This window comes from Macaca thibetana, chromosome 15 (assembly GCF_024542745.1).
Source record: "Macaca thibetana thibetana isolate TM-01 chromosome 15, ASM2454274v1, whole genome shotgun sequence".
Lineage (NCBI taxonomy): Eukaryota > Metazoa > Chordata > Mammalia > Primates > Cercopithecidae > Macaca > Macaca thibetana.
The window spans coordinates 63226297-63239757 of NC_065592.1; the positions used below are offsets into that span (position 1 = coordinate 63226297).

General features: G+C 34.9%; 2 protein-coding genes across 6 annotated transcripts in view; both read right to left on the bottom strand.

The window, feature by feature from the left end:
- The window catches only part of SH3GL2 (SH3 domain containing GRB2 like 2, endophilin A1), a 796347-nt gene that overhangs the window by 464841 nt on the left and 318045 nt on the right, over nucleotides 1-13461 (bottom strand). The gene's annotated exons all lie outside the window — the stretch shown is intronic.
- Nucleotides 1-13461, bottom strand: part of CNTLN (centlein) — a 373184-nt gene that overhangs the window by 161619 nt on the left and 198104 nt on the right. For 4 of the 5 annotated variants that reach the window (XM_050761625.1, XM_050761624.1, XM_050761626.1 and 1 more), the window contains exons 10-12: nucleotides 13303-13428; nucleotides 2441-2562; nucleotides 948-1067 (exon numbers count right to left, since the gene is read on the bottom strand). In XM_050761625.1, coding sequence (XP_050617582.1) covers nucleotides 948-1067; nucleotides 2441-2562; nucleotides 13303-13428 — 368 coding nt within the window. The remainder of the gene's footprint in view (nucleotides 1-947; nucleotides 1068-2440; nucleotides 2563-13302; nucleotides 13429-13461) is intronic. The other variant, XM_050761628.1, reaches the window with a different exon arrangement.

Below are 13461 nucleotides of genomic sequence, written 5' to 3' on the forward strand. Positions count from 1 at the left end.
ATTCAGTGACATTTAATTACATTATGTCATAATGAGGCTAAATTCTAGCAACCTAAAAGACATCTAGGCTTTAAAAAGCTGTATGCCTGACTGTCAGAAATTAACTCTAAATGAAGAAATAGTTAAGTAGCAAAAGAGGTTAATTATATTGGTCTAACTCCTTTTAGTCTTAAAAATAAATAAATAAATGTTCTTTATTTGCCAGGCTGAATATAATAGCCTGTGAATTATAAGATCAAGCAACCAACTGTATGTTTTCTAAAACATGAATATCCTTCATCAAGTTTTATACTTAGGGCAGCTAAAAGACCTATGTGGAAAAATCAGCAGTAAGCCCAAAGGACAGGCAGTGCACAGCAAGAAAGAAGGCAATTCCCTCGTGTCTTTTGCAGGTCACTACCAAGGACCATGTTAGCAGATCCACACCAGACCCTTAACAGGCAGTTCTGCTGCTACCAGTAATTAGCTTGGACAGCTCCAGCTCCAAGAGTAGCAGCAAGGCTACACCATAATGAGCTCAGCTGGGATTAGCAGGACAGGGCAGGGAACCAAGAGAGCTCAGGCATTCTGCATTGCGTATGTATCTGGGAGATCAAACAAGGATGGCTGGGTAGGTTATCCCCTCTCCACCTCATTCCAAAAATGAAGCATGGCAGTGTCTAAAATACAGGCTAATGAAGAGCGACACCTCCAACAGATGAGAGCCACACTAATTAACACAATCCCTAGATCATACTATACAGTTTCTGTTAGAGCTAGCAACTGTGCAACTTGTTATTGCATAATACATATATATTTTTTAAAGCTAGTCTTTTTTTCTTTACTTTTATTGGCAAAAATCAGATTATTTCAAATTGTATAAAGTGTTTCTTTAATGGCCTTTAAGCCACAAAAAAATTTCTCCCAAATATTTTATCTAAGTCCATATTGTTAAAAATGAAACTCACTTTTGAATCATCAGCTCCTGGTTTTCCCTTTTGAAATATGCCAGTTCATTCCACACAGCATCACAATCTTCTTGTCGAAGTTTTTGGGGATCTGCTCTCTTTATTTTCCCGATTTCAGTCCTATTTTCAAAACAAAGTTGCTTTTTTCATTAACATGTCTGAAGTGCAATAAAAATTATTTTATACATTCCTTAAAATTTAAAAATATCTATTGACCAAATTTCTAACTCGAGCTCACCATTTATTGATTGAATTTCCTAAAACCTAAGCATGTAGAAATCAAAACCCTCTATCATAATTTTTTTGAAGCTGAACTGCTAGTATGGAAAGCAAACTTTTAAGCAGACACATGATATTCTAAGGTCTATTGCTCCCATTCAGTCTAGTAGTAATAAAAATAGACACTGTAGAATTTTAATGGTCCCCCCGCACACAAAATTCTACCTGCAACCAACTCATCTGCAATTTGCTGCTAACCAAGATGAATGTGGTATAGTGCCCTTATCTTTTTTTTAAAAAAAACCTATTACCAGTGAATACGTCAGAAAGTAGATTTCACTCTTCTAATGATTAGTTAAAAGTCAGGTGAACAGAGGATAAAACTAGGACAAACTGCTTTATCACTGCTTTACTGGCAAGTCATATGAAACACTTCCACTCATCAAAGAAAAAAATTAGATGTGACAATTATCTACAAGTGATGCCAAATGCCCTTTACTTTTCATTTTCTGAACATAAAACAAATTCTTCATTTTTATTTTGTAAAAGTGCTGTACTGGCCAATTTAGAAACACTATTTCTCTACAGAACAGACCAATGTGTATCATCAACATTGCCCTAAAGGATCCATCTCAAAAGATGAGAGGGTAGTAGATTTTCTGTACTCATTCAGTCCTTTGCCCTCTGTTGATACTGTTAACAGGGGAGCCACTTACGACTAACCAAGATCTGAACACCTGTTCAGAGCAACTGAACTGAGACCGCCAATTCATTCAGATAAGCTGGAGAACAAACTGATGGATAGTAAAGATCTTCAAATTGCATACTAGGTTGAAGTAGTTTTAAGATAGTTAACTATATATGTGAATTTCACATTTCTCTAGTCTTTCCATTAAAATTTAAACACTTTTGGAGTTACAAACATTTTAACACCAGTATTTTATTTATTTCAAAGCAATTTTTTCAGTTACATGGATATTAACCATTTTTGCTTTAAATCACATACTTTTAAGTTATTCCACTGATATTAAAAATGTGTACAATAATTCATAATCATTGGCTGCTAATGATATCTGCAAATGAGGAAAATTTGTAGTTATTACCAACACATTCCTGTTTTAACTTGTTATATTTTCCATTTAAAAATTCACAATAAAGATTTGACTACCAAATAATTTCTTTAAAACCAAACAAAAGCCATTAAGACACCTATATAATGCTACTCCATTCCATTTAATATTTAGGGATATGCCTTTATGAGCTATGTAACTCACATGCCACTGCCTTCTTCCCACTGTTTTAATTGCTCTTTTACTGCTCTGTAGTTGGTCTGTAACATCTGTAGCCTTTCCTTGCGTTTTTCATGGGCATCTCTTAGCTCATCATTTTCTTGGCTCTGTAGAACACAAAAAGAGCAAGTATAATAGGTTTGAAGAAAGTATTAATATAATGTTTCAAATAAAAGGTTACCCATCTAAATACAAAATGTGAAAGTAGTGTGTAAACATGAATGAATCTGTAATATGTATCTAAGCAGAAAAAAGAATTCTTCTAGTCGCAGAATACATTTGCTTGATAAATTCAACTCAGTCAATGCATTTTTTAAGCTGCTCACATAATTTCAAAATTTTACCATTAAGATAGTTTCACTCCTTTCCCTGTTGTTAACTAACATACATTCATAAGCCTATCTTACATATTTTTAATTATTTTCTTTTTCAGCGTAAGGTTTTATCTATACATAAACCATGATTATTTTGTTAAAGTGCAAATATAATTAGTATAAGGACATTAATCAGAGTAAGAAAAATTATTTAGCACATGAATTCATAATTAACATGTACTAAGATACAAGGATTACACATAAGGAAGAAAATGAGACTGGACCTATGTTAGAAGGAGCATAGTTTAACCTTCTGGGGTTGTACCATGAAGAACTGGAAAGGGAAAGTTAGGCTTACAACTCTTAAAGAGGTTGTAAACCAAGACATCCAAACATTACTTTGTTGTGTCAATACCGAGGTTAGACAATTATAGTCAACTACTTTTTTATTTATTTTTATTTTCCTGGAAACAGGGCTTCCCTCTGTGGCCCAGGTTGGATTTCAAAGCTCACTGCAGTCTCAAACTCCTGGGCTCAGGCAATCTTCCCATGTCAGCCTCCCAAGTAGCTAGGACTACAGGTGTGCAGTACCACGCCCAGCTAATTTTTTATTATATTTTTGCAGAGACAGGGTCTCACTATGTTGCCCAGGCTGGTCTCGAACTCCTGGTATCAAATGATCCTCCTGCCTCAGCCTCCCAAAATGCTGGAATTATAGGCATAAGTCACGGTGTGTGACACAGTCAACTACTTCTAAATGTATATAGCACATGAGCTCAATTTTCATTTTTAGATATACATAAAATGAATTTATAAAGACCAAATTCTTAGTCCTCAGAAGATATATGCACATGACTATAAACTGCGTTTCTCAAAGTGAAATAAGTAACTTCTTCAGTTTCTTCCCTCATGACAATTTCAAATATTTTAATAACTTTTATTCATATTTCTGCATGAATGAACTTGTATACTTATTTGGTGGAAGTAACAGATACTCTCTAATATTATAGTGAGGTGAGATGAGTAGGCATATGGTAATCAGAAAGACCTGAATTCCATTCTTGGAGCTTGCTCCTGTTAGTGGCATTATGTTAAGAACACCACTGAAATTAATTCAAGTTTTTTCCTGAAAAATATGGAAAAGAAAAAAGAGGTTTGAATTTTGATGAACTAAGTTAACCTAGTTGGTGGGGCCCCAGCCCTATTAAGGACACAATGCAAAAGTTAGCTTCTTTCAGTCTCTTTTCCCCACATGTTAACAGTGATGCCCTTATCTTTTAGAAACCAAGTAACTGTTTTCTTGACCTCTCATCTAAACAGTGAGATAGTACTTTATAGAGTCTGCATTATTTTACTGGAATTCTAGCTGTCTCAGCAGTATGGGTAGTATGTCATTCTACTTTCACTGTTTCTACTAGGATAGTTCTCTTAAGTAGTTATTAAGAAGTATTTGAGTTTTGTTTGTAACAAGAAGTGTTCTACATGCCATAAAGAAATGAAAGTGCTTGATGAAAAAGCAGAAGGGATTCCGTTGACAAAGGCATTCAAAATAAATGTTTCTTAAGTAGTTTTAGAAGATATACAAATCACACATAATGCAAATTTGCTAAAGTAGGATAGTTTAATACATGAAGTAAAAGTAAAAAATTCAGGTTATTGAGTTCAATTTTGTTCATTTCAATTTAAGAACCATATATGAAGAGTCCATTATATGTAGGATGTTGTGCTGATAAGAGTTCAAATCTAGCTGCTCAAAGTTAACTAAATTTTACTTTGATCTAGTTACTTAAATTCAGTTATCTCAGCTTACCCATCTTCAAAATAGAAGCTATTGATATCTCTTCTTCTAAGACACAGAGAATAATCTAGTCTTGAACGTGAATTTTTCATATTAATTTGGTAAACTATCCAAATACTACTTAACTTCTTTGAACAAAAAGCTTTCTAATGTTAAGTATGTGAAATAATTTAAGTTAGCAAAATAGGAGATTAAAAATTAATAATGTTGATACCTTCTCATATAGGAACATGAGTCAATTATGTTTATTGAGATTCCTTAAAAACTAGGGAAAAAATAGTGATTTCAGCAAGATATATTATAAATTTATTAATAAAATGATTTAATTACAAGAAATTAATAGGCTGGGCGCATTGGCTCATGCCTATAATCCCAGCACTTTGGGAGGCCAAGGCAGGCAAATCACTTGAGGTCAGGAGTTTGAGACCAGACTGGCCAATATAGTGAAGCCCCATATCTTAAAAAAAAAAAAAAAATTAGCCAGGAGTGATAGCAGATGCCTGTAATCTCAGCTACTCAGGAGGATGAGGCAGGAGAATCACTTGAGCCCCAGGAGGCAGAGGTTGCAGTGAGCAAAGATGGCACCACTGCACTCCAGCTTGGGTGACAGAGAGAGACTCTGTCTCAAAAAAGGAGAAGAGAAGAGAAGAGAAGAGAAGAGAAATTAACAGACTACATTGGAAGAGATTCATGTCAAAACATAATTTCAAAACAAACTTAAACTAAAATGTCTATCTTATGTTAAAGACTTCTATGATAGCTTTCTATAATTATTCTTCATTGAATCAAAGTTCTTCCCTTAAACTCTTATTTTACAATGACTTTCTTAAAAATTATTATATATAAACTCAGTATCTGGGGAATAATTAAAGTTCTTTGTTAGAGTCATCAGAAACTGAGTAAATAGAACCTCAAAGATTGACCAAGATGTGAAAATAAATAGAAAGGGACGTACAAATTTTCTCAATTACTTTCACAATGATCCTCTGTTAAATTCATAGAACAAATTGAGATTCTTATACGTATTGACACTATTTTAAGGATTTTTCAGTACTGCCTCAACTACCATTAGTCATTGAATTCATGTGTTTTCCCTAATTGTCCATAGAAACTAACTATATTACACCATTAAACCAAAGACTGAGACTCAATAAAAATCTCCTGAGCTCTATATATTGTACATGATGTGCCAGACTCTGTACCAGGCACTTCAGTTAATAAAAGCAGTGAATGCTGCTCCTTCTGATTCCCAAAGCTTTAGTGTAAAGTGTTCAAAATTACCAAATAATTTTGATTTTCCTATAGCAATTTCAATAAGTGGCTCTTTCCACTAAGTATTAATTATAGAAAAAATAGTTTTATCCTATGCAATACCATCCAGGACATAGGCATGGGCAAAGACTTCATGACTAAAACACCAAAAGCAATGGCAACAAAAGCCAAAATTGACAAATGGGATCTAATAAAACGACAGAGCTTTTGCACAGTAAAATAAAGTATCATCAGAGTGAACAGGCAACCTACAGAATGGGAAAAGTTTTGCAATCTATCCATCTGACAAAGGGCTAATATCCAGAATCCACAAGTAACTTAAACAAATTTACAATAAAAAAAAAAAAACAATCCCATCAAAAAGTGGGCGAAAGATATGAACAGACACTCTGCAAAAGAAGATGTTTATGTAGCCAACAAACATACGAAAAAAAGCTCATCATCACTGGTCATTATGCAAATCAAAACCACAATGAGATAGCATCTCACACCAGTTAGCATGGTGATCATTAAAAAACTAGGAAACAACAGATGCTGGAGAGGATGTGGAGAAACAAATGCTTTTATACTGTTGGTGGGAGTGTAAATTTGTTCAACCATTGTGGAAGACAGTGTGGAGATTCCTCAAGGATCTAGAACCATAAATACCAGTTGACTCAGCAGTCCCATTACTGGGTATATACCTAAAGGATTATATATCATTCTACTATAAAGACACATGCACACGTATATTTATTGCGGCACTGTTCACAATCGCAAAGGCTTGGAACCTACCCAAATGCCCATCAATGATAGACTGGATAAAGAAAATGTGGTACATATACACCATGGAATACTATGCAGCCATAAATAAGGATGAGTTCATGTCCTTTGCAGGGACATGGATGAAGCTGGACACCATCATTCTCAGCAAACTAACACAGGAACAGAAAACCAAACACCACATGTTCTCACTCATAAGTTGGAGTTGAACAATGAGAACACATGGACACAGGAAGGGGAACATCACACGCTAGACCCTGTTGGGGGTGAGGGGCTAGGGAAGGGATAGCATTTAGAGAAAGACCTAATGTAGGTAACAGGTTGACTGGTGCAGCAAACCACCATGGCACGTGTATACCTATGTAACAAACCTGCACGTTCTGCACGTGTATCCCAGAACTTAAAGTATAATTTTTTTTTAAAAAAAGGTTTTATAGATGAGCCTTCTGCTTTAATTTTACTTGCTTCTTAATTTACTATATCTAACAGTACAGTATTTACATAATTCTTATAAAATTATCAAAATCTAAACTATTAAAAATAAAACTCAACTAGATATTATTTGCAAACCTTTTGATAGACATAATTCATAAGAAAAAATCTTTTAAAATGCAGTTTCATCCAAAGATTCATGTTTTGGGGATGCTGCTGTCAAAGTGTAAATCAGGCATTAAATTAGTCCTAGAGACTATTGTTCCTTTATCTCACTTCAGCAATAGACAGTAAAATTTTGTAAAAATGTAAATATAAGATATATATAGCTCAAAGAAAACATTTCTTCATTTTAATACTGCCAGAATACATGCCAGCTGAAGTCATCCATTAAAAGTTGGATATCTTAAAATAAATATTTTTCAAAATATCCAAATATTTTCTTTATAACCTTCTAACAAACACAGGTTAACTGTAGTTTGGATTATGATCCAAACTTTGACATATAGTAGGCAAAGGCAAAATAGTAGTACTTTATTTGGGAACTGTTACCACCAAAGATCTTACAAAAAGTCAAGTGTATGGCCTGAAAAATGTATTTTATATCACTAATTAATATATTTTCCTATAGGATACACACAAAAATATTCCACACGCAGGTGCTCAATGAAATTAATTCATTAAATCATTCAATAAAACATTTACTAAGTACTTCCTTTGGATTTTGTAATTAAACTAGCTAAACTAGAGGCTCTAACTTCTTTTTATTTTTTATTTTTTTATTTTTTGAGACAGAGACTTGCTGGAATGTAGTGGCGGGATCGCAGCTTACTGCAACCTCTGCCTCCTCGGTTCAAGCGATTCTCAACCCTCAGCCTCTTGACTAGCTGGGATTACAGTTGTGCACCACCACACCCAGCTCATTTTTCTGTGTATTTTTAGTAGCGACAGGGTTTTGCCATGTTGACCAGGCTGGTCTTGAACTCCTAGCCTCAAGTTATGCACCCACCTCAGCCTCCCAAAGTGCTACAATTACAGGACTGCCTGGCAAGGCTCTTGCTGTGTACAAACAAGTATGAATGAATGAAACATAAGGAAATAGAAAACAGGAAAAAATGTATCAACTGACCTAAAAGATAACTGCAATTCTAATTCTGAATTGATAAAAACATAAATAATTTTTGAGATGGAGTCTCACTCTGTCACCAGGCTGGAGTGCAGTGGCACAATCTCGGCTCACTGCTACCTCTACCTTCTAGGTTCAAGCAATTCTCCTGCCTCAGCCCCCTGAGCAGCTAGGATTACAGGCACGCGCCGCCACACCCAGCTAATTTTTGTATTTTTAGTAGAGACGGGGTTTCACCATGTTAGCCAGGATAGTCTTGATCTCTTGAACTTGTGATCCACCCGGTTCAGCCTCCCAAAGTGCTGGGATTACAGGCGTGAGCCACCGCAACCGGCCAATAATTTTTTATCTAATCTTCTGGTTTGAAGATTCTTGATGAGAATAAGGCGTGAACACTGTTTTTAAAACAGTGGTTCAATCTTCAGGGAGTAAGAACAAGGTTTGAAAGAAGTTAAAAAAAAAAAAAAAAGCCAAAAACCTTTTATAAAATACCAAGGATTTCATTACAGATGTTTCGTTTCAGCAGAATGTATAAAGTTGATGTGTACCTGACCACTGAAAAATAAAAGACATAGGCTGCATTCAAAAGACATACTAATATTATTAAATGACACTGAAAAGTGCTAATAGAATCAAGTTGCCAAATGCATGAAAATCAATGAAGCAGGAATTCACCACATTAGTCAAGATTATTATGGATTTCATAAAGCTCTGACGCACTGGTTTCCAAATTATACTTTGCAAGTTGATAGATCACTACATTCATCAAGTCAGGAACATGGGTAGGATTTTTATAAACATAGCTTCCATTTCTTCCATTTCTACTGGCCTATTTGTTATCACATTGGTCACGGTAGGTGACTACCTTGAAAATACAAAAAACTAGCCATAAATGTAAGCTGAGCAAGATACTGTGCTAATATTTATACCAAATTCATAACAAGGATAAGAATCACTTAATGTGTGTAACTTACTGTTGATATAAGAGCATCATTTCAATATATCAAAGTGTATATGCATGTGTTCCATGGGTTACTCCTGAAACTTACTTGTCCCTCTCACCCTTCGATCCACCGTGGTAATCATCTTGGGACCTTAAAGCTACTTACTGTGCCATGGAGCATATCTTTTGTCTTTAGTTCAGCATTGCCCACAATATTTTTCATGGAACAACAGTCTTTTGGTTAATATTAATAGGTATAATACAACCAAGCAAATCAGGGAAAAGATGTGCCTATACTTTTCTGTAGATTCACAACACATATTCATATGTTAAAGGTTCACAAAGCTGTTTACAATAATCACTTCAGCATGGAACATTTTAATCTATCATGTTCCCGTTAAATTCTGCCAGAGCAGTGTTCCATATAACACCAAAGGCCATGACAAAAATTCAACATGCATTAGTAATGGTCTACAAAAGGAGCACTGAATCAACAAATGTATCTTAAAAACCATAAGACACATTTTATGGGTTAAATTGTACCCTACCACTCCCATCTAAAAGTATGTTGAAGTCCTAATCCCCAGGACCTCACAATGTGATTTTATTTGGAGATAGGATCTTTGCAGAGGTAATCATGTTAAAATGAGGTCATTAGGATGGGCCCTAATCCAACAGGAATGATATCCTTACAAAAAGCAGAAACACAGACAAGGGAAGACAGATGTGTAGAGTGAAGACAATGTGAAAACACAAGGACAATGCCGTCTATAAACCAAGGAATACGTGAGGCTTCCAGAAACTAAGAGAGGAATGGAACAGATTCTCCTTCACAGCCCTCAGGACCCAACTCTGCTGACAACTTCATTTTGTACTTTTCTAGTCTCCACCACTTTGAGACAATAAATATCTTGTTCTAAGCCATCTTGTTTATGGAACTCTGTTATAGCAGCCCTCGGAAACTAATATAGACACATTATTAACTACTACTTTATACTCATATATACTTTAGTAATGCCAATAAGTATAATCATAGCATAAAAAGGGAGAGTATGGAATGAAGTCTTCAGTCTTCATTAAACAGGATATTTAGCTTTACCAGACTAAAGTCAATTACTCTGAGCTCCATTACTCTCTTTGGAATTGCTTTACTTTACAGTTTCTGTTTACCTACATTTTTTGCTAAATGTTCTTGATTATAGCACCTTTTACATTCAACTATCTTGCTCCTTTAAAATAAACAATCCTTTCCTACTAAATGATGTAGAGAAAAATATTTGCTCCCATTTTTTTCCTCATCTTGCAAATCTGTTAAAAGACATACATTTGAAATTCATGATTATCATCAACTGACTTAAAATATGAACATTTAAAAAACTATCAATAAGAAAAGAAATTTTTGGAAAAAGAACTTTACTCTGAAAATAAACTTGGGGCAACATCCCAGAAAGCTGTTGTCATGAAAAAGGAATGAGGAAATAAATTAGTATAATCCTTCTGGGACGTTTCCTGAAACAAGGAATTTAAGAAGTGGAAGGGAAGATAACAGATTTAAAAATATCTTTGAAATGTTCTACTTCCTGGCAAAAATAACGAACCGTCAAAGTCTTACAGATTTCTTGAGGTAAACAGGTAGAGATCTGCTACTACTGAATGGCACATGTGATGGTTAATTTTATGTGTCAACTTCACTGTCCAAATATTTGGTTAGCTATATTTCTAGGTGTGTCCATGAGGACGTTCCTGGATGAGATTAATATTTTAATCAGTAGACTGAATAAAGTAGATCGCCCACCCCGATATGGATGGATGTCATTTAATCTGTTGAAAGTCTGAATAGAATAAAAGCTGAGTAAGAAAGATTCCTTTCTCTCTGCCTGCCTTCGAGCTGGGACATCAGTCTTCTCTTGCCTTCTGACTTGAACGTGAACTTACACCATCAGCCTTCCTGGTTCTACAGTCTTTGGGCTCAAACTGGAACTATGCCATCAGCTCTCCTGGCTCTCTAGCTTGCCGACTGAAAATCTTTTTTTTTTTTTTTTTTAATTTTAGATTCAGGGAGTACATGTGCAGGTTTGCTACAAGGGTATATTGCAGGATGCTGAGGTTTGGGCTTCTGTTGATCCCATCACCCAGATGGTGAACACAGTACCCAATAAGAAGGTTTATAGCCCTTGCTCCCCTCCTTTTTCAGTTCCTTAGTGTCTAGTGTTCCATCTTTATGTCCATGTGTACTCAGGGTTTAGCCTCTACTTATAACTGAGAACATGTGATATTTAGTTTTCTGTTTCTACATTAGTTCACAGAGGACACTGGCCTCCAGCTGCACTCATGTTGCTGCAAAGGACACGATTTCATTCTTTCTTACGGCTGCGTAGCATTCCCTGAGCAACTGCAGATCTTATACTTCTGAGCCTCCATAATCATGTAAGCCAATTCCTTATAGGAAATCTCATATAAATGTAATTTACTATAAGGAATCATACAAATATAGTAAATAATTGTTCTGTGTGCGTGTGTGCATGTGTATCCTATTGGTTCTGAAGAACCCACGAAACAACTTTCAAGAATTATGCAGAAGAGCCAGGAGCAGTAGCTCACGTCTGTAATCCCAGCACTTTGGGAGGCTGAAGCAGGAGGTCAGGAGTTTGAGACCAGCCTGGCCAACATGGTGAAACTCCATCTCTGCTAAAAACACAAAAATTAGCCGGGAGTGGTGGCGCACGCCTGTAATCCCAGGTACTAGGGGGGCTGAGGCAGAAGAATCGCTTGAACCTGGGAGGCAGAGGCTGCAGTGAGCCGAGATCATGCCACTGCACTCTAGCCTAGGCAACAGAGTAAGACTCTGTTTCAAGTAAAAAGCAGAAAAAAAAATTATGCAAAAGAAGGAAGGTGATAGACTGCCTCCTCAAAAATGCCCATAATATCCTGTGCTTAACCACACATTTACAAGTAACACAAGAGTCTAACTACTTACTTATCTTCTTAACTAGAGAAAGGGTCTTGAAGGATAGTAATTCATCTAACAGTCTCCTGTTAGATAAATGACTAGCATGATGCTTAGCTAATTGCAATGCTCAGTAATTGCTATTGAGGAAACAAATGAATAAGAGAATAACTTATGTGTTTATCTAAGTTCCTTATAAATTTCAAGTAGGTTAAATGCTAGCTGAGGTCATTTGGACATTTTATTTTTGGTAGAAACAGATTTTAATTTTCATATTTTAGAACAGTTTAACTCTCAATGAATAAACATAAGTTAAAACTTTAATGGAAAGGCAAACTAAAATTATTATTTATAGCTTATTGTTAAGTATACCCATAAACCCTATTTTGTTTTAGAACACACATAATCTAAACCGAACATTTTTCTCCTTAAGAGTAATCTATATCATATGACAAAGAATCTGAGCTTTACGTGTACTGCATTCTAATCGTGTGTAAAGTACTGGATTTACAGAATGTCATGAAACTATTTGAGAATTATATGATTAAACTTCAAATAGGGCACAGCTTCAGGTAATTGTGAGTGAAGAATGAAAGAGAAAAAAAATCCTCAATGTAGTCACACAAAATGGGTTCAATATGTATGAACAACTTGCATATTGAAAAAGAGATTTCACGAAGTATAAATTAGGAAATATTAATATAAGCTCTCAAAGACAGGTCAATAACATATATGTTTCTTAAACATAGGTAGAGCACTCATTCAAATGTTACATGTTCTGAGACAAATTCAGCTGAAATGAAAAAATATATATATATTTCATGTTGACTAAATGTAATTTTTCTATAAAGGATAATTATAAGTGATCTGAGCTAGGTTAATATGCTTTTAAACTGACTTGTATTTTCATATGTTTATCATATATAAAGAATAAGAAATTATCTTTTCACTTGCTACAATTCTATTTTTTGCCTTTGATAAAGTGTAAGAAATTTATTCCCAATTTTAAGACAAACTATTACCAAATAACTTGAAAGCGGTAAATAAATATTTACTTTTCAAGTAGCAAATATTTTATATTGTTTTATAATCCTCAGAAATCTTCATAACAAGATGAACTGATTATACACTTATATAGGTAATTAAATTCAGGAGAAAGAAAAATGACAACTAGTAATCTGTGAACTGTATGTTTACTTTGGTATATTTTTATCTTTGCAAGGTTACTACTAAAGAAATGATTTAATGTTCACCTTTAGTTGTAGTGCCTTCTCTAAGTTTTCAATCTTTCTTTCAGCTTTTCTTAGCTTCCGTAGCTCTTCTGAGTCTGTGAAAGAGCTCTTTGGGGACAAAGACCTTGAACGTTTCACAGGTGGTTCCTCGAGAATAAAACAAGGACATGGTTGAACTAG